The sequence below is a fragment of the Scleropages formosus genome, chromosome 14, assembly GCF_900964775.1.
Source record: "Scleropages formosus chromosome 14, fSclFor1.1, whole genome shotgun sequence".
NCBI classification, from domain to species: domain Eukaryota; kingdom Metazoa; phylum Chordata; class Actinopteri; order Osteoglossiformes; family Osteoglossidae; genus Scleropages; species Scleropages formosus.
Window position 1 is genome coordinate 19595021 of NC_041819.1, and position 23503 is coordinate 19618523.

General features: G+C 43.6%; 3 protein-coding genes across 4 annotated transcripts; 1 reads left to right on the forward strand and 2 right to left on the reverse strand.

The window, feature by feature from the left end:
* The first annotated feature begins 309 nt into the window (after nt 1-309).
* On the forward strand, nt 310-7704 carry LOC108931003 (NF-kappa-B-repressing factor-like). Of its 2 annotated transcripts, XM_029257736.1 has the most exons (4): nt 310-353; nt 2976-3183; nt 3571-3695; nt 3972-7704. In XM_029257736.1, exons 1-4 carry the CDS (start codon nt 347-349, stop codon nt 5987-5989), a joined length of 2358 nt encoding a protein of 785 aa, XP_029113569.1. In that variant the 5' UTR covers nt 310-346; the 3' UTR covers nt 5990-7704. The 2 variants fall into 2 exon arrangements, with proteins under 2 accessions (XP_029113569.1, XP_018602067.2); XM_018746551.2 differs by lacking the exon at nt 310-353 and having other exon boundaries at nt 2932-3183.
* A 1950-nt stretch (nt 7705-9654) lies between these two features.
* On the reverse strand, nt 9655-14216 carry LOC108930992 (ubiquitin-conjugating enzyme E2 A). The gene is made up of 6 exons (XM_018746530.1): nt 13994-14216; nt 13661-13741; nt 13065-13090; nt 11503-11592; nt 11142-11230; nt 9655-10299 (listed from the first exon to the last, which is right to left on the reverse strand). The coding sequence occupies exons 1-6, from the start codon at nt 14035-14037 to the stop codon at nt 10171-10173; spliced, it is 459 nt and encodes a 152-aa protein (XP_018602046.1). The 5' UTR covers nt 14038-14216; the 3' UTR covers nt 9655-10170.
* Nucleotides 14217-19285: 5069 nt separating this feature from the next.
* LOC108930987 (ADP/ATP translocase 2) lies at nt 19286-22200 on the reverse strand. Its single transcript, XM_018746525.1, has 4 exons — nt 21976-22200; nt 20383-20869; nt 19949-20089; nt 19286-19709 (listed from the first exon to the last, which is right to left on the reverse strand). The coding sequence occupies exons 1-4, from the start codon at nt 22084-22086 to the stop codon at nt 19552-19554; spliced, it is 897 nt and encodes a 298-aa protein (XP_018602041.1). The 5' UTR covers nt 22087-22200; the 3' UTR covers nt 19286-19551.
* Nucleotides 22201-23503: the final 1303 nt, after the last annotated feature.

The following is a 23503-nucleotide window of genomic DNA, read 5'->3' on the forward strand; positions in this document are numbered from 1 at the left end:
CTGTATAGCAGTGGATACTCACTGATTTCCCCCTAATTCTGGGCAGCCATCTATGGCCCAGCCTACTACTATTACAAAACACAACAGTGACAGTATAGAAACATTCACTTCCATTTATGTCACACTACACACTGGATGCCTTATGACACCACTGCGCATTAGACACATCATGTGTGAAAGGAAGGCAGTTCCAGTCAGTTCTGGGTTAAAACTGCTTGAGTAGCTGGACAACCGTGAGCTCAAAGGATCACGTGATTTCTCAATAAAACACGTCGGGGGAGGGGGGGTGAGTAGCGGCGCGAGGCGGCGTTCCTTAGGAAGCAGAGCAATAACGTCGGAAGGGTCAATGCAAAGTAGGTCGAAATTTCCATACGTTTCTGTTCCGTCACACAGTACTAGTCACTGTATATCCGCCCCAGAGAGCGGAATTTATTACACCTTTCACTGTGGTATTAATCGCTGAAGGATGCACAAGGGGGAAGTGAAAATAATCTGAGAATGATATCCAGAATTACAGTCATATCAGACAGACATTTTTCTTGTAAATTTTTCCAGGTTTGAGCTGAGGTTCCTGGGCTGTGGGGTCAGACGTGGGTTCAAATGTGTCCCAGTGGAGCTTTCATGTTTTCTCGATATTTTCATGGGTGTCACCCCCCCCAGGTGATTTTGATATCCACAAGACATATTAAATCTATCTATCTATTCCCATTTGTTGTTGCCTGTTGTCAGGGGCGGACTTTCTGGAGAAGTCCAGAACGGCCGTCGGCCTGGCTGGTTCATCATCAAAGAAAAAGTGTCGACAAAAGGGGGCGCTAATGTAATCTTTTTTTGCTTATAATAAACCGAAACTGACGCAAAGGAGAGCGGGCTCATGATGACAAGCAAAAAACGTAAAGATAAAGGCGGTTTGGAGAAGCTAAAAGAAAAAAAAAGCGAAGTCCTTGGAGACCGACGCTACAAAATGCAAAAAAATAACAGAGATGTTTGGCAATAGTGTTGCCAGCAGCAGTGCAACTGCAGGCAGCAGTAGCCCTAACCTTGAGCCTGATGAGGGAGAGACAGCAGCAGTTGCTCCTGAGCCAATGGTTCTGGTGAATCGCCTGTCAGGACAGTTACATCAGGTTACCTTTGCCTGCCTCTTTCACTATAGAGCATGTAGCCTATGAACAGCACTATAGTAAAATCCCAGGACATCCCTAGTCCGAACGTTCGCTGCTATTTATCACTCTGCATTGTCTGACGTGAATATTCCATTCATTCATAAAGAGACACAGAGATTCTACAACGGGTTACATTGCTACTGAGTTAGAAAATAGAGTAAATAAAGTAGCCTAAGGTGATTGCTCCGATTAACATGATGTAACATGAGAATGAGCGAGTTTGCAAATAATTTGTGCACACATGGTCACTCTCACTCAGCTTGGCTGCAGCATGACTTTCGCTGTTGCGTGGCAACAGTAAACGCCAAAACAATATTATTTTGATCGTGGCATGTAGGCTAACTGAGCCAATCCAAATTCACACCCCTTCATCCTGTTTTAAATTGCCCACGAACTGGTCACGAACTCACACCAAAACAAACAGAATTTAACAGTTCTAACGGTGCTATGTGTCAGTTTGAACAATCAGGTGCTCTCACGTTATCTACAGATGAAATTATAGCAAAAAATAAGCTATAATTCTCCCCAAGATTGAGATAACATCACGCAGACAACCATTTTGTTTGAAAATAAACCTAAAACAATGTTTGCTTTACATAACATTCAAAGTGTTATAAGAATATATAAGTAATCTAAAAGTAATTTAGGATTGGTTTAATATTAAGTGACATGTTATACTGAGACTTATCTGAAATCAACTTATCAGTATTCATTTGCTTATTCAGGGACACACACACACACACAGACATATGAATACTCAAATTGTAGAATAGTTCTGTTGTTTCAGGTTTCTAGATTCTGGGTTTATGTTTATCATTATATGTCATATTATACATTTTTGCGTTCTGCTCTTTTTATGTAGATTTCAAGTATTTTAGTTCATACAATAATAAATTTATTTCAGTCACCATGGGTTTTGTGATGTTATTTGCCATAAATGGGATACATCGACTGCTGTAATATTGTGAGATAGTAGCGGCTGTTTGTAGTTGTGGTGGGGCCTATTTGGGGGAAAATCCAGGGCCGTTTTTTACTCCCAGTCCGTCCCTGCCTGTTGTTAAGCACTTAGAAGGCTCTGCCACTGGCAACCCACTTCTGTTCCTCCCTGGCCATGGAAACGACATGGGTGGTCGCTATGGGTGAAGCTTGACTCCATGGCATCAACAACTGTGTTTAAAATACACACACACACACAATCATTGTCTACAACTGCTTGTCCCGAGAAGGGTTGTGGCGAACCGGAACCTAACCCGGCCACACAGGGCACAGGGTCAAAGGAGGGGACACATCCCCGGGCCGGATGGGACGCCAGCCCACCGCAAGGCACCCCAAGCAGGACTCGAACCCCAGATCCACCCACCCACAGGCCCCGGCCAAACCCGCTGCGCCACCGTGCCTCCCGTTTAAAATATATTTATTTCATTTTTTTTTTAATTTAATAAACTAACGCTATAGGACAGCTGGTAGTGGTTACAGTTGCTCCCTCCCAGAAGTCGCACCAGCACTACAGCAGTAGCCTGTTAAGGTGCTTACTTAAAAATTATTCTGGTAAAACTACCCAGCTGTATAATGAGCAAATAGTTGTAAGTCGCTTAAATAAAAACGTCAGCTAAATGAATAAATGTGTTTTAATTAAAATAAATACCCCCCCGAAAAAAACTTACATTGCGAAGAACATTAATACCCATAATACCGTGCGAAGTACAATACCCAGAATGCACAGCGAAAAAAAAAAAACCCATTACTACCCACATTGCTTTGCGAAGACCTCCGGCCGTGCTTAAGGAAGAGGAATGATGGCGACGTCTGTTGCAGGCGGAGAAGAGCACGAGCTCGACGCGCAGGAGCGGCCCATGCGCGTGGACGAGTTCCGGCAGCACACCGAGAGCGAGAAGCAGTGGGCCGCGCGGCGGCAGTTCCTCGCGAGGCATCTTCCGGAGTACGAGGCGAACGACAAGAAGAAGACGGAGCAGCTACTGTCTCTCTCTATGGTGTGGGTGAACCACGTCTTCCTGGGGTGCAGGTGCGAAACGCAAATACAATACTCGTACACATACTTGTCGCGAATAACCAAACAATAATGTCACGTAAAAAATAAATCATGCATAAATAAACAAACTGAGGTTATTATTTCACCCAAGATTTCACCGCCGCGATCCTCTCCTGACGTGTCTGGTGGTGGTAGCTGTGTCAACTCTTGGCTTTTTAAAATAATAACTGTGATATGGCATCTTAAATGTAATTTACTGTAGAGGTATGCTGAGTATGTAACTGTATTGCATGTATGTTACACTGTAAATCATGTGTTTTGTTACTTGGTGAAGTTGACCTTCCAAGCTACAGCTAATTTTGGCTTTTTCCTTATTATGAATGTAAAAAAAATTCTTTAAACTTTGTTCTGTCACTGAAGGTATGGCACAGAGCTCATGCAGAAGGTTCTGGAAATGGCAGAAGGCATTGATGTTGGCGAGCTACCCTCCTTTGAGCTGGTCCCGGGTACTGAAGGCAAGAAGAGAGCGAGGTCACCTGATGCCGGTAAGTCAGACTCTATTCATCTGGCACCTGGTAAACAACTGACCCCTGTATATGTATGTGTATGCATATATACTGTTTTCGTATATGCACACACACAAAAAGTCGTACATCTCTGGGAATGGCTGCCTAAGAGTTGGGAGGATATGTTGACTCTTTTCCAGATCAAGTATTCTCCAGTACATGCGCTCAAACATTTGACTCGTACCATGCGTAGCAGGCATTTTCAATGTAATTTCAACAGCTGTGTAATTTCTCTGCTTTCTGTTCTAATACCAGAGCCTGGGAAGAGAACCGTGACAAAGTTCAATCCCCGGCCACGGTTTGAACCGGTGCGTTTTGTGAGCGGTAGCAGAGATGAGAAGGAGAATGAAGACAAATGCACCGCAGCTCCTCGGGACTTCAATGATTCCCACTTGGAAAGTTCTCCAAGGGACTGTACCGGGGTGTATGGCTCCACTGCGGGGTCTTCTGCCACTGTGAATTTCCTGCAGAATGCCACACCGTATGTGTTTGATCCCTGGGCCAACGACTTGGAAGAAAGTGAGCAGTTAGGTTCCAGCAGAGTGGAAGTGGAGCAGTCCAGGGGACAGAACGTTGTACGTCGGGGATTAGGACACAAGGATAGAGGTTTGTGTGGCAAAGATGATGACAGAGTAGTTCATGGCAGAGCTTCCACAGAGCAGGGCTGCAGTGAGCCCAGGCCTGTTTCTCCAGCCACGCTACAAGAAAAACAGAAACTTATTGCCAGATTGTCTTCTACCATGGCTGCCCAAGTGCAGGACTCGGCGTCCATGAGCAGCCAGGGCACGCTAAACTACAGCTTAATCCTGAGCCGCAGTATCCAGGCCTGCAGGACCAACCCGGAGTATGTATATGTCAATATGAAGGACATTCCACCCAGTGACCTACCGAAAAACAAGAAGGTGCCCGGTGATGGCTACGCCTGTGAGCTGCGCATCCAGTGCGTGTACCTGGCTACTGGATACTCGGGCAGTAAAAATGGAGCCAGGGACCGGGCCTCGGAGCAGGCCGTCAAGCTCTTCGTGAAGCCGGTGGAAGTGCGGGTGGTGCAGCGTAGGCACAAGTACACGTACATCAATGAGCTGGTGGTGTGCCAGGTACACTTGCCCACACCGCCGCTGGTACCAGCCCTGTGGAGCCCTGAGTACAAGCAGTCACAGAGCGCCGGAGGCCAGCGTGAGCCAAGCCGCCGCAAGTGCTGGACGGATTTCACAGTTGTGGAGAATGCACAGGATGCCATCTGCATCCTCAACAACTCAGCAGCCTTCAGTCGGATGAAGATTGATTACAAGTTTGAGCTTCTGCTTAACCGAGGCCTCTGGCAGTGCAGCGTGTATGTGCAGGACGAACTGGTGGCTCAGGCTGTGGGCACCAAGAAGATGTCCAAGCATGCAGCTGCGGAGGAGGCACTCAGAAAGCTGCGCGTGAACCAAGCAGCTAAGCTGCAGAACAGCAATTACAACCACTGCTCCTTTGAGCAGACTTACGGTCAACAGGGTGGCAAGAAGGACTTTAATGAACTGGTTATCTTGGAGAACTCTGACAATGCCATCTGCATCATCAATGATACGGCACAGTTCAACAAAGTGGCAGCCAGCTTTAGGTTCATGCTGCTGCCACACCAGCGCTGGAAGTGCGAGGTTTACTTGGACGATCGGTATGTAGCAGAGGGTGTGGGGCCCAAAAAGAACGTGAAGCACATTGCTGCAGAGGCCGCTCTGGTGAAGCTGAGGCAGACCCATGCTGTAGTGAAGTCGAACCTGCGCAAGGACAACGGCGATGCCATTTCCCGCGACCAGATCGCTGGCCGTGCAAAAATACAGCAGTTACGGCAGGAGATAAAGGAGGACAATATTGGGAATCGGCTCCTTCGCAAAATGGGCTGGACTGGTGGCGGGCTGGGCCGAGTGGGGGAGGGTATCGCAGAGCCCATCATGGTGAAGGAGCAGTTTGCCAGAGAAGGCCTCGGGCTGGACACAGGCAAGCTGGGACACCAGCTAAGCAAGAAGGGCCTGGAGGACATGATTCGCAACTACGCCTGCTCGGACCGACAGGATGAACTGCGCTTCTCCACAGAGCTCACTAATGACGAGCGCAAGCAGATCCACCAGGTGTCCCAGAAGTATGGCCTGCGCAGCAAATCTTACGGCCAGGGCATGCAGCGATTCCTCATCGTGAGCCGCAAGGTGCAGAAAGAACAGCTCATTGACCAACTGCTGCAAGATGGCCAAGTAGGGAGATACGAGCTGGTGAAACCTCAAGCTGCCCACTGACTTAAGGGGAAGGTGTCCTGATTCTCGTTCATGCTTAAATATGTGAGATGCTGCTGTTTTCTGTGTGGCATTTTGTATTTTATTAGAATGTACTAGGTATGCAGTGATAACACAAATTACTACACGAATCTCCACTCTCTTTGCATTTGGTGTCTTCCTACACTGATAAACGGAGAAATTTACAAGGGTCGGTAATGGGCACTTATAGTAGTGTATAATATATACATTGGGATGTAGAGTTCAAAGCCCTGTTCTTAATGCATGAAAGGATGAAGTAGCTTGGTGTACAAACATTTTAAAAAAAAAAAAAGTCTTGGAGAATGACATTTGATAAATTAATACATGTGAAGATTTTACAACACATCCCTTTTGTTCATGTTTTCATATTTTTTCAAATTTCTTCAATATTTGTTATAAGTTGGTTATGTTTTAAATTAGTTTGATTTGTATTGTTTTATTGTAAGAACTGTTTTTTGTGTGCTAAAATGCAGAAGTTGTAACAAACAGTTAATCCTCAGTCAGAACTTTACAGGAAGACAGCTGCAAAACTCATCTTAAGTGGTTTTTGAGTTTCAGTGGGTTTTCTCATGAATTTGTGTAACCGCTAAATAGCAAATTGTCATTTTTATTTTATGTTCTTTGTGTGGATTTCATCTGGGTGCTCCGGTTTCCTCCCACATTCAAAAGACATGCAGTTCGAATGGCTTGTTCACTCTGAATCACCCATAGTGTGTGAGTATGAGTGTGAAACGGAGAGAAAGGGGTATGTGGTTGATACAAGCAGTATATGTGCCATTGTTATTCATCGGGTCACCTTGCTGAGTAAGGTGTGGGCTGATCCACTGTGTACAGTGTTCACTGGAAGTCACTTTGGAGAAAAGCATCTGCTAAATTAATAAATGTAAATATGAAATGTAGGTGGCAAATGTGACTTCGGCAGTGTGTAATCCTGTTCATGTTTTCTTGTGCGGTTGAACGTCATCAAACCACAAAGCATGATTACACTGAGCACAGTGTACTTTGTGTGTTTGCATGTGTCAATAGATAGTAGACAGACCAGACCAGAGAGTGAGCGACCTTAGCTGAGAATTTACAGGCCATTTCCCAGCATTCTCGACAGTGGTTCCACCAAGCGCTCTAATGTGTGAGGACCGGTTTGTGGGCTCTTGAGTGGAGTAATAAATTACAGTGTGCTAAATAGGGAGGCCCGACATCACCGGACACGTGTTACCAATGTGACACAGGAGGAGCCTCTTTCTGGGAAATCGGAGAACTGCTAGTTTATTCCTTGTCTGCTCTGCAGAACCCCCTTTTTTAAAGTAAAAAGAGAGAGGGACAAAGAAATATTGAGCATATTCAGACAATAACTGTTGGAGAGATAAGATAAATAGAAAAAGACAAGGAGAGAAAGAAAAGAGTTGGGCATGTATGTGAAAGTAATTATAAGTTCTTTTGTGCATTTCTATAGTCTATGTGTTCAAGAAATGCAAATAGTGACATACTAAAACAGTGCAAGGAGAATTCGGGAAAGGCAGCTACATGAAAAAGGAAAGCTGGCCGAAAGAATCAAGTACATGAGTTCAATATCTAACAAAGTTGTGTCATGGCAGCAATAAAGTATTTAATGGATTTAACAATTAAAATTCTAAATTAATCTAATTCTAAAGAATTTAACAGTTTAAAATTAATATTAAAGAAGAAAAAAGCAAGATGGGGGAAGAAAGGAGGAAAGCAGACCTTTTGACCACAGCTTATTTGCATAGACTATCAATTCCTTTTGGATGGGAAAAGGGATTTTTCTACTCTCCCATGGGGGAGCATGGTGGCACAGTAGGTTTGCCTGGGTCTTGCTCTCTGGTGGGTCTGGGGTTCAAATCCTGCTGGGGGTGCCCTGCAAAAGACTAGCATCCCCTCCTGGGTGCGTTGCCCTCCAGCCTTGTGCCCTGTGTTGCCGGGTTAGGCTCCGCTTCGCTACGACCCTGCTTGGGACAAGCAGTCTGACAATGTGTATGTGTACTCTCCCATCTCTTTTGGAAATGGATCATTCAATTAAGTTTATTCATTTTAGCACCTTCCCTACTCAATTTCTTCTTGTTAGGGGTGTTCATATTTGACAAGTGAAGGTCATGGGCCTATTTTCCTGTCTAATGCAATGCAATTCTGTTGCTTTAGGAAGTTTCTCACAGTTTGCTCAGGATCTTCATCAGCTAGTTCAGGTATACCCAAAATAGCCAAATTATAACACATACTTATAGGCACTTTAAGTCCAGTATTGTCTCTTACCTTGTGCTCTTGCAGAAAGTTTTGTGTCGAGTGGAGGACACTCTGGGTTTGCACCCTCTGGCGTGCTTTAGGCATGACAAACAGCTTGTGAATGTAGTTGCTCAGTAAGGGTGTTATGGAGGGGGTGTTGGTGTGATGGTGTAATGTCTTTTAAGAGCAGGAAGGACAGTAGCATTGATTTATTGGTGAATTAATTTGAATTATTGGCTAAATTTGTCTGATCCCCTCAGGTGTTTTGACCCAAGAGATGGGTACTGCCATCATAACCCTGAACCATGGTAGGGTTCTACTATTCAGAGAAAACCTGCATTCTTGGGAAAATGTATCTAACGGAAATGATACACATAGTGGGTTTCACAAATTTGCAATTAAACTTTTTTATTTACAAGAACTGAACAAATGTACAGTTTTTACATGGGTTACTAATGCAAAGTCTTATTGTCACTCAGGCAATTCAGATTTAAAAAAAAAAAAATGCCCCAAAAGAGGTAAAAATGAGGCTCTGGTCACTCACACAGTAATAAAACCAGCATTCATAAAGCTTTGGCCAGCTGGATGGACCTGACCCTAGATTTCTCTTCCCTTCAGGAAAAAAAAACAGCTGGCACTTGGACTGAAAAGCATAAATCCAACAAGCAAACCATGCACCTGGATCCAACAAAAAAATGGGGGAGGGGGTGAGGAGAGAGAAAAACACACACTTCATTGCTTTTGACCACAGTTCCATTTTTACACAAGTCTGGTTAAAGGCAAGGTTTAGAGGGATGTGATGCACAAAAAACTCCTACAGGAAATAATCTAACCTTACTGACTGCAGTCAAGTATTAAGCCATTGGTGCAGCCTCAGAAATTTAGGATTAGCCATTAAGTACCGAGACTTCTACTATTCACAGGAAATGCTGACAGATGCCAGCAGTTATCCTACAGTGAATCATCCTTAAAGACTCAAACTTCTGCTGCACAAGTCCACCAAAAACAGTGTATGAGTATGCAAGTTTCTTGCATACACAGCAGCTACTCATACAAAACACACCTAAAGAAAAATGGAGCAAATAAAATAAATCATTGTCAGGTTAAACTGTTTGCATTGATGACTTTTGACAATGGTTTATTCTATTCCATACAGTATGCAAAATCAGAACAATGTGTGGATGAGCTCTTGTACCCCTGGTCCAGAAAAACTTTGTGAAAAAGTGAAGGATGTGGCTTGACATAAAAGTGAAACATTCGGAAAATAAAGTGTGGCATCAGAGACACCGACTTCAAAGAGACCGTGTCGAAAGAACAAGGTGGGCATTTCATCCAAGAAATAAGTTTCTTATAGAGGGGGAGGGGGAAAAAAAAAAAATCCATTATTATGTGAAGGTTTCAGTCTTCTTTAAAAATTAAAAAGTAAAATCCAGTCTTAAATCATGGAAAGCCACATACAAAACAAACCCCCCAGCAGAAATGTCCATCTGCAAACAAATGCAGACAAAACAGTTGAGTCTTACTGTGTGGCTGAGCTTAACACTGGGAAGAAAACGGCAAGGTGCCATAGTTAAGTTAAAAACCAAAAGAAGTTTAAAAACTTGCAGGGGGGGAGGGGTTCATCAAGCAGTAAAAGACAGACGCTGGTCAGTAACCCAAGTACAAGGTACATTTACATCAAACGAAGGTGCTTTATCCAGGAGAAGGAATCTGCGTGATGGGGGGAGCAGGTGACCACAGCACAACAGCACTCTACCTTGCAACGGTTACAGAAAGGACGATGCTAGGGGAGGGAGATATCCATGGTTCAAAAAAATGCTGATGTGTATTATTTTGCTAATGTTTCCCAAAAAGATGATGCATTTTTTTCTTCTCTCTGCTCTCTTGACTTGAGGCTGGGCAGTGTCCTTGTGGTGAGTGGCTCTGGGTCAACAGTCGCGCCAGCTCTGTTCCACAATGGCGGAAACCCGCTTCTCGTACTCGCGCTTGTTCTCCTGATAAAGCTGGGCCGCCTGGCTGTTCGCTGGGCTGTTGGGGTTTGGTTCATCCAGCAACGACTACGCAACAGGAGCCAAGGGAGGATATTACAAGAACACACTGTCAAAACCATACACACAAATCAACTTACACTGCACAATTTGTATAGTCAACTACTTGCAACAATTTATCCATTTATACAGCTGAGTTGGTTTTATTGCACCAATTGAGGGTTAGTTCCTGAGTCAAGAGTACTGCAGCAATCCGGGATTCAAGCCTAGGCCCTTTGATTGGAAGGTGACAGCCCTAACCACAATGCTACTTGTTGACCCAAGTGCCCATACCTGGTTTTAATAAATTTAACACAAACAACAACTCCCACAGAATATCACATATAAGAACTACTATTCATAATTTTTTGTAGTTTCAGTTAGAGTAAACTTCTAGAATATATTAAAGTACTGATTATTTGGAGTTGAAGAGGAAAAAATTACTGCCTACCCTTTATGTTACTAATAGATGGGTTGTTTCATTTGTTCAAAAGATTTTGCACACTGGCACAGAGGTGCAGCGAGTAGTGCTGCCACCCCCCAGCTCCTGGGTAGTCCAAGAATCTGTGGGATTGACCCTTACTCAGTCTGTGTGGAGTTTGCACGTATACTGTGTCTGCATGGGTTTCCTCCAGGTGCTCTAGTAACCTCCAACAATCCAGAGACATGCAGTTGAGTTGGACTGTTCACTCTAAATTGTACTTTGAATGAGAAAGTTTATGCATGGGTCACTATCCCATAATAGACAGTTCCCTTCCAGGGTATTCCCCCTAGCTATGTACCCAATGCTTCCAGGATAGGCTCTGGATCACCATGACCCTGATCAGGTGAAGTGGTTATTGAAAATGGATGAATGTATGGATTTTTCATACCTGTATAGATGTTAAGATTGAAGATACATCATATGTTGGACTCCAGCGATTCTGCAGAATGTCCAAACATATACTACCGTCTGCATAGACTGGGGGGAGAAGAAGGGGGAAAAAAAAAAAAAAAAAAAAAAAAAAAATCACATCTGAATATGCTTCCCTAACACTTAAAATTCAAAGAGGTAAAGTTCAGTGGAAACCTCCAAAGGCTTACATTATCCTATACAGTATTTTATCTTATGTATTGTGACGTGCTAAGGTCAGATGGGCATCATAATCTGTGTGATAAAATTTGTCAAACAGAAAAAGAAAAAACTACCAAAGCCAATGAAAAATACAGGAAGTACTGAACGCACACACTCACCATTTGGGTGAAACATTTTGGAGACAAAACGAACAGTAGGAGGCTTATTTGGGTATTCTTCTGTGAATTCTATTGTAAGTTTGAAGGTTCCTGAAAAAGAAGTAAAACTGACTCAGTACTTGAAATTACAAGAATGTAAAGAAATATAATAGCAGAATGAAAGTAAAATGCAAATCCTTGGCGTAAATATGTTAGTTTCCCTTAGTGGTTCTATTCTTTTATTTACATTACATTCCATTACCCATACAGTAGTTTATCTTACAAGAAGGCAGGAGAATTCACACACTTCTGAAGAAGAAGATGCATATAATAATAAACCAAAGTGTTCAGCCTGTAAATTCATTCCAGATAGTCTCAGCTCCATCATGTGAAGAGTCCAACACATAACCGGTAGCTATAAGACTAGCACTACTCAATTACCCACAAACAATCCAATGTGCTTGTGACAAACAGGCAGGTAGACAGAGGTGCAGATGGCAGATGACTCATGTAGGAATACTGTGGCACCGATCTGGCCACAAGACTCATGGCCACTGCATCCCCCATGCCACCAAGCCCATGACTTTCATCCCCCTCATAAAGCTGCTTCTCTACAGCATGAATCGTGATGGTCGCGCTGCAAATTTCCAGAAGGCTCGTACAGTTACAGGCCATGGAGGACAAATGCCAGCTGGCCAAGGAGCCACTACAGACACACTATGATACATAAGTTTAAATTTCCATTGTAATAAGGCACCGGAACAACCCAAGACATAAATATAGACATACTAGATGCAGCGTGCCTGCCTATTTATATATCCTTCTTGTACAGAACATTACATTCTGTACACTACTGTGGACTAACAGAATGCCGCAGCTTTCATAAACAAAAACAAGTGATACTACAAAATGACATTAGCAACATATTCTTCCGCAGAGCAAATCATACCCTTCAGATGTACAAGACAGCATGTCCCAGATGATAGCTGTACATTTCTAGAGCATCACTACCATTGAGTTTTTCAGAATAACCGGGAATGATACCCAGCTGGGTGTTCTCCTTCAGAGATCCAAATATGATTAACTCAGAACCACATAAGTAGCGAGTTGTCAATTGTTGCTACCTAAGCTTCTTTACGTTGGCTGAACAGCCAAGCGATCCTGTCCCTTAGAAATCCCAAAAGAGCTCAGTCATGGCTTGTGGTCAACTTAATCTGATGAAATCACAGGGGATTAGGGTCCCGGCCAGTCACCGCGTTGGCCTCCAGCGCTGAGAACGGGTACCACCTGGCCTCCGGTCAACACGAGACGATACTCGCCATTCCGCCCACACGGCCTGCTGGCCTGCCAAACACGGCCCATGATTTATTATTCTATTCATCTCGAGCCCACAAGTACAACAGCGCTCTACTTTTGCTCTGGGTTATTGCTCACTGCACCAGATAAACCACTAAGAAACCAACCGTCCGTCGCTGATCTCGGCTCACGATCTTGCATCGTACCACATGGATGCAAGCTACAGAAAGCCACTTCATGCAGACCTAACGTAAACGAAGGAGAACAACACAGAAGACAAAACTCACCATCTTCGAAAGGCGTCCCCTCAGGGCTGCAAAGTGAAGAGGAAAAAAGGAATTAAAATCATCTAAATTAACATTGAGTGTTTAATGGCAGATACGGTCATAGCTCTCCCTCAACATCCTTCATTCTGGTTCCTTATTGAGTTCATTGCAAATTACACGTGGCCGTAGAAAAACTGAGTAGTACCGAAATACCCACATTTTAACAGAAAATCATGAGAGTGACAGCGCGCGCGCACCCGTTGTGACGTATAATAAAGTCCTCATGGAAACCAGGGACATTTTCTCCATTTTTCTCCATTTTCAAGACAGCATAGGTGAGGTGAACAAAACCGTGGGGACTGTCCATGTCTACCTTTTTTCAAACTTTAAATATTTCTGGGTTCTTCAGGACAAAACGGTAAGCGGTTTCTGCCTTGAGAAGACACGTTTTTCCAACTCCCGACAAACTTTAGACTAAAGTTTAGTTTAGTCCTGCCTGGGACAAAGGGAATTTTCTCCACCGCCGGCTACTGACACACAACACACAGCAGCAGGGCTGCGAATGAGCCGAGGAGGGGACACTGGAACTTGCAACGCGCCGGCGGCCGGATACTCACCCAAAAATGACTGCGTTCCACACCATGATGTTGTTTTCCGACGGGGCTCCGCTCACTCCTGCCGGGGGATCCTCCTGAAGCCTGGAAACATCACGCAAACACACAGAGTCCTTGTCAGAAAAGCCTGTCACTAGACCCGACCGCGATTCTCGGAGCGCCTTACGCCAAATTCTCCGCGCAGCCACTATACTTCCGGCGGCGGCTCACGCTGCGCAACTGGCGTAGCGTCGCACCACAGTCTGTGTACATTTTAAAAAGTCGCCATGTTTCGCACTGCTTGGGCTAAAAAAACGCTCGATAACGCCCGGCTGCCCCTTCCCCGACGAAGCTCACCGTTTGAAATCTCGCATCAAACGTCGTCTAGCAGGAGTTGACATCGCGTTCAGCTAAAACAAAAAAGAAAACTGAAACATATAATTTTCACTTCCTGATTGTAAAGCGACGGCGTATCGCTCGATCACGCCGAGAGCCGAACCACACAGAGACGTATCCTTCCGCGTGCTGTTCGCCCAAGTCGGAGTGACTCGCGAAGGTTTCAGGACCGCAGCACCTCCGGCGGGAGGAGAAACAAGGTGATCGACGTCACCGAGTCTCTCTTACGTCAAGGGCGTTTAATATTTACTAATGGTTTTCATTTGTAATTTCACAAGCTTTCTTTAACGTACCGTCCTTATACACTGCAAAAATGGCATGGTTTTAATAAAACTCTGTATTTTTGATCGACATATGTCATTGATTTATAATTTTATTATATATACATTTTCTCGTGAATATTTTATGTTACATTTTTCCTTACAGTATCGGAGTTGTAAGAAACTGAGGAGACTATCTATCTATCTATCTATCTATCTATCTATCTATCTATCTATCTCTGACGCCTCTGTCTGTCTGTCCAACTCGAAGGGAAGGATGTATCATGTATGACTTAAAACACGTCAAAGTTTCAGACATTAAAATTACTGTAATATGTAAAACATAAACCAAGTCAATGAAATGTAGCAATGTTTATTGCTTCTAAAACACAAATTTTTTTGAATGCAGTGGAAATTCTGCAGTTCTTTTCACTGTCAGCTCAGATCTTTTAAATGTTCTTAGCTCAATATTACTTTCTGCAGATACTGAGGTAAATACATATCTAACAGACCAGTTATGACTGCAGTGTTTTCCTCATTCCTGTCACTCCTAGGCTAAGCGTTTTAGACATTTGAAGCAGATATAAGAACGAATGACATTATATTGTGGGTGTTAATTCGGTATTTTCCTACGAGTTCTACAGCCAGAGAGAACATTCATCTTCCAGCTATTGTGTGTTCGGCCCAGCTGGGCCTTATATGTTAAAGTTTTGCTAAGAATAACACGTTATTTCAGCCAAACTGGAATTCGGAAAAGCTCTATTAATAACACGCTTGTGTATCAGTTAAGTCTCCTTGAAAAAAAAAAAAAAAAGTGCTCTGGGCGAGTAGAAGTGATAGTGGACACATGAGAGATACCCTTTTTTAATCTGGTTCATGATCCGTGTTTAATAAAGGACTCGTTGAAAAACATTAATCGAACTGCCAGCAGGTGGCAACATTGTTCCAATTGTGCTGCTCCGGGTAGTGACATTGACCTCTGTGTTGTCCAGCTATATTATTCCGTCTATACCTTCTTGGCCCGTCTGCAAATCCCTTATACTAGAACAGTAGTACAGAGACACTACTGTACAGTGACCATTTCTTCATTTTCTTGGGCCCCAAATCTTTGCAACTTCTCCACTGTGTCACAATTAATGTGCATCGAAGACTAGACAGTTGTGTCCCTATAATGAATGGTCTTCTTACAAGACAAAGTTCATTTGGCTTATTAAGAGAAGTGCGTGTGGCTGATGAGTAAGGGTTTTATCGACGGGCGAGTGCAAAAAATAGCAATTACATTAAGCAGACCATGCAAGTACTCTCAGGTTCCTATATACATAAGTAAAACCTGTCAGTTCCTCAAGGTAATAATGCATTTTATAAGTGGCCTTTCTGTGGATGGGAATTATTAGTGTTGAGAAACTGGTTTTGGATCCAGGCGGTATCAGGCACTCAGTGTCAGTGGCACTCAGTGTGGCTTTACGAAGTCATTTTGAAACAGGTTGAACGAGTCCAGAGTGGTTGAAAGTGATGAACGTAGTGGTGAAAGCAGTCACCCTTAACAGCCACAGTTTCATTTTAGCAGGTGAAGCCAGGGCTCAAAAAGGACACGCACACGCGCACAGACGGAATTTGACCGAACTGGTTTAGTACTGACCTTGTAAACTATAAATAGAGGTAAACTATGAACAAATGGAGGGGGGCACAGTAGCGTGGTAGCGCAGTGGGTTGGACCGGGTACTGCCCTCCGTTGGGTCTGGGGTTTGAGTCCCACTTTTGGGGTGCCTTGCGACGGACTGGCGTCCTGTCCTGGGTGTCCCCCCTCCCCTTCCAGCCTTACGCCCTGAATTGCCGGGTTAGGTTCCGGTTCCCCGCGACCCTGTATTGGACAAGTGGTTCTGAAACTGTGTCTGTGTGTGTGTATGAACAAATGGTATAAACTTCATGCTGAACAGCTTTGAGACATTTAACACCCATTCATCCAGTACTTAATAGACTTTTCAGTGTTTTTTCACAAACCATCTGAGAGTGTCATCAAGATTCTTAAATGATGCTTATAAAAGGGAGAATTTAAATACACAGTTGCAGTACATAAAGCAAAATGGTACAAATTTAATGCATGTGAATTCTGTAGAATACAAATTAATAACTGACTGAGCATTTTATATATATATATATATATATATAGCACAAGGAATTTATTGTTTTGAGACAATGTAGTACTCTCATAATTCTCATTTCCCTACTGCCTCCTAAATCATTTATAGTTTTTTCTCATTTGTCTGCAGTATTCTCATTTTCTGTACTGTTCTCATTTATCTGAAGTATTCCTGCTTATCTGTAGTGTTGTAATTTGTCTGTCATGTTCTTTTTTTCTGTAATATTCTCATTTATCTGTTGTATTCACATTCACATGTCTGTTGTACTTTAAACAATATTCAGTTGTCTACTATTTTGCTTTGTCTCTAATATTCTGAGTTAATATTCTGTAATATTCACATTTTTCTATAGTGTAATCATTTGTCTATAATATTTCCCTTTGGTATTCAGCTGATTTGTCTGTTCTGTTTTTTCTTTAGTTCTGTCTGCCTGTGCGCTCATTTTCTCCTGTGTTGAGATGTTTCTGCCACACAGGGGCAGTGTAAGACCGTTCACTCCGCGCCCTACTGTACCCTTTATGCTGATTTGAGCAGAATTCCATTTAAGGGTACGCAGTGTTCAAAGTGACGCGCTCACACACGCACACACATACACACACACACCACTTCCGTGCGAACCTTTACGTGCCTATAAAACCGCGGGCACAAATGGAACCAGCTGTACCGAGGCGCATGAAAAAGGTAAACGGTTTACGTGGTTTAACCTCAGTAACCATCGATTCTGTTTCGTCCTCGTATAACCAGATGTTCTAAACAAATAAGGTAACGTTAACGTATTGTTTGTACTGGCTGGGGTATATTCCCAATCATTTTATGATTGAGAAAAATTTCTTGCTTCTGCTGCTCAACAGCAGCTGTGGCTGTGTGTGGGACTTAATATCACCCACCTATTTTATTAAACCAGCGTGTGGATACACTCCATTTAGCATTTCGAATCATTTGCTCTTCCCGACTTTTCTCCTCCATTTTGTTCCAAGCTGGTCACTCGGATCACACATTTATCTGGCGGTTTATTTAAGCATTGCATTAACGCTCACGTGTACCGGTGTCATATGAATGGAATTTCCACTCCTCGAGAAGCCGGTCGCGGCCGCCCACCGCAGATCCAGGGTGACGCCCCTTATGACGTGTAATGACGTCACCGCGACCGGTTGCGCTTGTTATGAAACTCTATAGCTGCGCTCGCCCTTCTCATTGTTGAGTAATCGTTCGAAAGACCCGTTACAACGCATGCAGGATTTGTGTTAAATTAAATGTAAAGTAAATTAAATTACTTGTGAAAATTAAAAGTCTTAGATGCAAGTTTTTTTTTAATTAAATTATTTTGCACGTGCTGTATTGTCTCTAAATTGTCCGCCTTTTGTGTGTACTGTATGTGTGAGTGAATGACTGAGTGCGGTTGCCCTGCGGTCCTCTCCAGGGTTACTGGGCTTCGCGACCTCTGCTCCCGGGACAGGCTATGGAACACGACTCTGCATGGGACAATCGATGAATGAATGAATAAATGAATGGTTGTGTAGTAATGATGCACGTGGGTTGTGAATATAAGAACCATCATTACATTACACAGGCTCCAAGTTTCCCAATACGTGTCCCAACAGTGTGTTCCACTGATGTATGGATCAGTGACCCAGTGCAAGTAGTGTATCTAGCGGTGTAAGTCACCTTGGTGAATAAGGTGTTTGGGCTGATAACACTACACAGAGTTCATTGGAAGTTACTTTTGGAGAAAAGCATCTGCTAAATAAATGTAAATGAATAATAAGACTAGCTTTTCCCCAATTTGCTGATCAAACCCTGAGAATCATTTATCCTTTGGTTATAAAGGTGTGTCCATTACCTGTAACATTTTAATAACTTCAGTTGCTTTATACAAAATACACAAAATAATTTTTGACCATGTCTTGCCAAGTTTATCCTGCTTAGAAAAATATTGTTTCAAATATTCAGCCCTTCAACAGTTTGTGTGTAGTGCCTTTATGTTCTGCATGGACTTTGATTTAACATTCAGCGCTAAGACTGGACTCAACTGCCACAAGCCTGATGTTGCAAAAGTGTACAAAATAACCTTTCCCAGCACATAAAGATCATTTTATACATTGGAAAAAACCTGTTCCTGGATTTGGCTCTCACGAACATAAAGGTCAGAGCAACAAGAGCCTGACTAGTTGATCAATACAGCCAGTACATTTGCATGCAAGCATTAAATCTCTGCCTATATAGGGCAGGAGGGCTTAATGGGCAGGCCACACCGATGACCGATACATGTCAGCTGAAGGTTAAAGAATCACTATAGTACTGCACTAACCACACAAGCCAGGAGAAGATAAGGCTTCTAAATATACTTGGGTAAGCGTAATCCACTTCACGCACACGATAATCCACAGCTTCCATTCTTCCAAAGGACATTCATTCAAGAATGTCACATCATACAGGTTAGTTCCCTGCTATTACATCAGAGCTAAAGACAAGTACTCTTTTCAACAGGCCATTGATAAACCATATAAAAGCCACTCTAAGACCCTGTTTAATTTACACTTTAGTAAAACGGCCACCCAATGACCATTTGGTCTCAGATTTACTTGGAGCTTATTCTGGCTATAACCCAACCTCAACCATTAGGGAGACACTAGATCACTTTACAACTCCGGCATTCAGGGCAACAGCTGAACCATCACATGGGAGGGAAAAGGATAACTTCCATTCACAAAAGTAAACATTAGTAACATTAAGGCCAACATAATCAAGGTGATAGTAAATGCTAGCTCCTCAACATGTTTACATACTGTTTGATAATGGTTGAGGTTTTCAAAAAAAAAAAAAAAAAAAAAAAAAAGACACATGCTTATGGGTATTTGTTCAATAGGTTGCATTTATTAATTAAAAACAGACCGGCTGGATGACAGGTAGAGCGAGTCCTCAGTTTGGTTTCTTTATTATGGGAATGACACCGATGAAAGGAGAGAAGGGGACAAACCGAAAAACCACACAATTTATTCCCCAGTACAACTAGTACTGAATACTAGTTGGTCCCTATAAATAAGGCGGAATTTGACAGTTCTTCCAAATGTACAAGATATGTTACATTTACCATTTCGCAAAACGTGTCTAAAATAGTTTAGATGAACTTCTTCAGCTCATCATACAGGACGAGCACAAAGGCACCACCCATGCCTCTGAGAACATTAGACCAAGCTCCCTTGAAGAAGGCTTTGGTTCCCTCATCACGGGCAATCTTCCTCCAGCAGTCAATTGTGCCACTGTACATGATGTCCGCTGAAAAGCGAAGGCAGAAGCATTAGAAAGCAATTTGAAACAAACAATTCAGCAACATTCAGTAATTCTGCCCATATCAGCTAAACAGGCGTAAACCTATCAACAACTGACAGGGACACCAAGCTTTACATAGACCTTATAATAGAGCAAAACCTTTATTTCTGATAAGAACAATGTTGACACTTAGCGCAGACTAAATGAGACAAGCTCAACGCATCTTAAGACATCAAATAGGGTACCTCCTTTACGGCCAGACTGCATCATCATGCGACGTCGGACAGTGTCGAAGGGGTAGGATGTTAAACCAGCAACAGCAGTGACAGTCTGAGCAATCATCCAGCTAATCACAATGTGGGTGTTCTTGGGATCTGGTAGCATGCCTAAATGGAAACAAAATTAATTCCCATTCAGTTTAATCAGGTGGCTAAAAGTTAACAGTTCTGACATGGTGGCCAAATAAAGATTAACAGTTTTTGGATTGAGTGTAATAAAGCAGCCTAGTATGAGACTTCACTCTTAAACCCTTTGAGAAGGAAAGGCATGTCTAATCAAAACTGACCTACTGCTGAAACAGCACATTTAAAAGCCACATAAAATGCGAAGTACTTCAAGAATGATCACAAAAAGACAAGGACATGAAAAGTCAAAGTACAGCAAAACAGTACATATATACCTTTAGCTGTGTCGTAGATGCCAAAGTAAGCAGCTCTGTAGATGATGATGCCCTGGACTGAGACATTGAAGCCCTGGTATAAGCCCTTCAGGCCATCAGACCTGAAGATCTTCACCAGGCAGTTGCCGAGACCGGTGAACTCTCTCTCGTGACCTCCCTTGCCGACGTCGGCCGCCAGACGGGTTCTGGCGAAGTCGAGAGGGTACACGAAGCACAAAGACGTGGCACCAGCAGCGCCACCGGAGGCCAGATTGCCGGCAAAGTATCTCCAGAACTGGGTGCGCTTGTCAACTCCATCCAAGAAGACCTTCTTGTACTTGTCTTTGAAGGCAAAGTTGAGGGCCTGCGTGGGGAAGTACCTGATGACATTGGCCAGGTTTCCTCTCCAGAAGGACAGGAAGCCTTGCTCCTTGGGAATGCGGACCACGCAGTCAATGATGCCCTTGTAGTGTTTGTCGGCTGTGATCTGTTTGCTTGCATGTTGGACCTGTGGAGAAAAGAAAAAGAAGAAAAAAAAAAAAAGACAGCAGTGAGAAAACAAGGCAGATCTCCGCAAACCCCTTCTGCACATTACATAACCACACCCAGGGGAGCAAAGCCAGAGGGCAATTCTGATTGAAGATGTCCAATTTAACACTCCCTGATGATCTTTGAGACACTCACGATAACTTGTCTGTACAGAGCAAATCTTCCACTGCCACTATGATTATATATAATCATTAGTCAAATACAAATAAAGTAGAATAAGTGACAGTGAAACATAACGGCAGTGCTTGACTCGCATTCAATAAACCCAACTGACACAATGAGAAAAGCAATAAAATACTTGCACAAAACAAAACGCATTTTAAGAGTCAACAGTTTTTCGAAATCAGTCAGGGCGCTGGGAAAAAGGCGCTCAATGCGATCGCCGCCGATTCTTTCAGTACGAAGGAAGACAACGGGTTGCGGGTCACTCGGGATTCTCCGCGATTTGTCTTCGACTGAGTGGGTGCGCTTCGTGTTAAAAATTATTAATACTTGTCTTGTGCTTTAGAGAAGAGGCAGAATGCAGCAGAAAGCGGCTCAGCGGCGAACAGACAGAAAGAGGCCAGTCTTGAGTTCGCGCGCGCCTCACTGACTCACCGACGACCAACCGACTTCCTGGAGCCGAGGAGGCCCACGGACCGCGCGCGGCCTCCCCTTGCCGCGACCTTGGCATCATCGCCATCATCGGAGCCGAGCCATTGCAAATGTGCACATAATAAACTCAACTGGTTAAACGAGGGTCTGAAGCCATAAAAACTGCAGTGCTCAGTTGCGCCAACCCCTGGCGTCCGCACAACGCGGTATCACGCGAGAAGAACAACCTCGGATGTCCGATTCAAGGGTACTGAAACCCGGCTCCATGTCGCCTCAACAGGCCGAGCGCGATCAACTCAAATAGAGCACTCGAGGTGTGAACAATTACTTCAGTAAGAGCATTACAAACCAGCCTCTGCGGCCACTGTGACATAATGCAGCAGCGGGCTGGCCAACACACACCCGTCCGAGGTGAAACTCAAGCGAGCCAGCGAGTGTAAAGTAATCCGCTCGGCAGCCAGTCAGTCATACCTGGAGGAGCAGCTTCACTCTCTCGATGGGAGCGACGGCTGTCTTGGAAATAGCAGCAGCGATACCGCCGGCCAGGAAGTCCTTGGCGAAGGAAATCGCGGTCTCACTCATTGTGCGGCGTAGTTGGAGAGGTGGCGCTGTCACGGGTGGGAAGGACACACTGATTGACTAGGGCTCTTCGGGCTCTACGACAAGCCAGTCGAAATGGCCGAACCCCCAGCAGCCGTCAGGATTTAAGACGGCTGTGGTCACGAGACCCAACGGCACCCTAGACTTCGGCACATCATTGGCTGTCCGGCTGCATGTGGGCGGAGATTAACAGAGCATACCTGTGACGATATCTGACGTGAATGATTTCCGAACTCGAGAGAAAATATAGCACAAGTTATTACTGTGCAATACTGCGGCGCGTGGAGTTTGCATGCAATGAAACGCAGCCAATTTTCTTGAACAACCTACTAACTGAAAAACTTTGAAGCTCTAGTCCCTTTATGAAGAAATAATTTCCATAGCCATATTGTTTGACAAATCTGAACAATTCTGTGTAACAGCAATAATAAAAGAATAAGTTGCTGGTGTCTCCAGTTACACATCCAGTAATGTAGGGGGAATAAATATGAGTTGTATGCAAAATATTCCTGCTTCCTTTTCGTGAAACGGCCGCTGCAGCTCGCCACCAAGGTCATTTTAAAGGCAGTATACCCTGTAGTGTTACGGTGATCGAGAAAAGGAATGAATTCTGAAGCAAAAGAATCAGTAGTGCAACATATGAGTCATATTTAGTTCATGTTGTAAACTAAATACACGCTATACATAGTTATACTGCTTTGTACTTTAGTGTGTAACCATATAAAAAACCTGTACGCACTTTTAAATGAGGTAGCATGCGTTGCCCTGGATTATACACGCATACATGATGAAAATAAAGAAATATGTTTAACCTATCAACAAAATGTAATGTTTACAGTCTATAGTAACTTTATATAGTAACAGCGGCCTAATGTTCTCATGGAGCCTCCGTAACTGATTCCGTACAAATACAACATCAAGTCCTGAAAGAGTAATAGTATAATATTATAGTAGTAGTATAATATAATATACACACACATATCCCATACAGGGTCGCGGGGAACCAGAGCCTACCCAGTAACACAGGGCATAAGGTTGAAAGGGGAGGGGACACACCCAGGACAGGACACCAGTCCATCACAAAGCACCCCAAGCAGGACTCAAACCCCAGACCCACCAGAGAGCAGGACTGTGGTCCAACCCACTGCGCCACCGCACCCCTATAATATAATATAATAGTATATTATAATATAATATAGTAAATCTTGAGTTAAATTTGTTGCAATGTACAATGAAACTCCTCTCATAGGAGACCTGACCTGGTTTGCAGGCCAGTGTCCTGCAGTGACCTTGTGCCATAACTATGGCTGCATGGCTGCATTAGGAGCCTAAAGAGAATAAAGGAGTCACTCTGAGGTCTCCCTCACAGCGAAGCTGGAGGTCCACTGCTTGTGCCCCT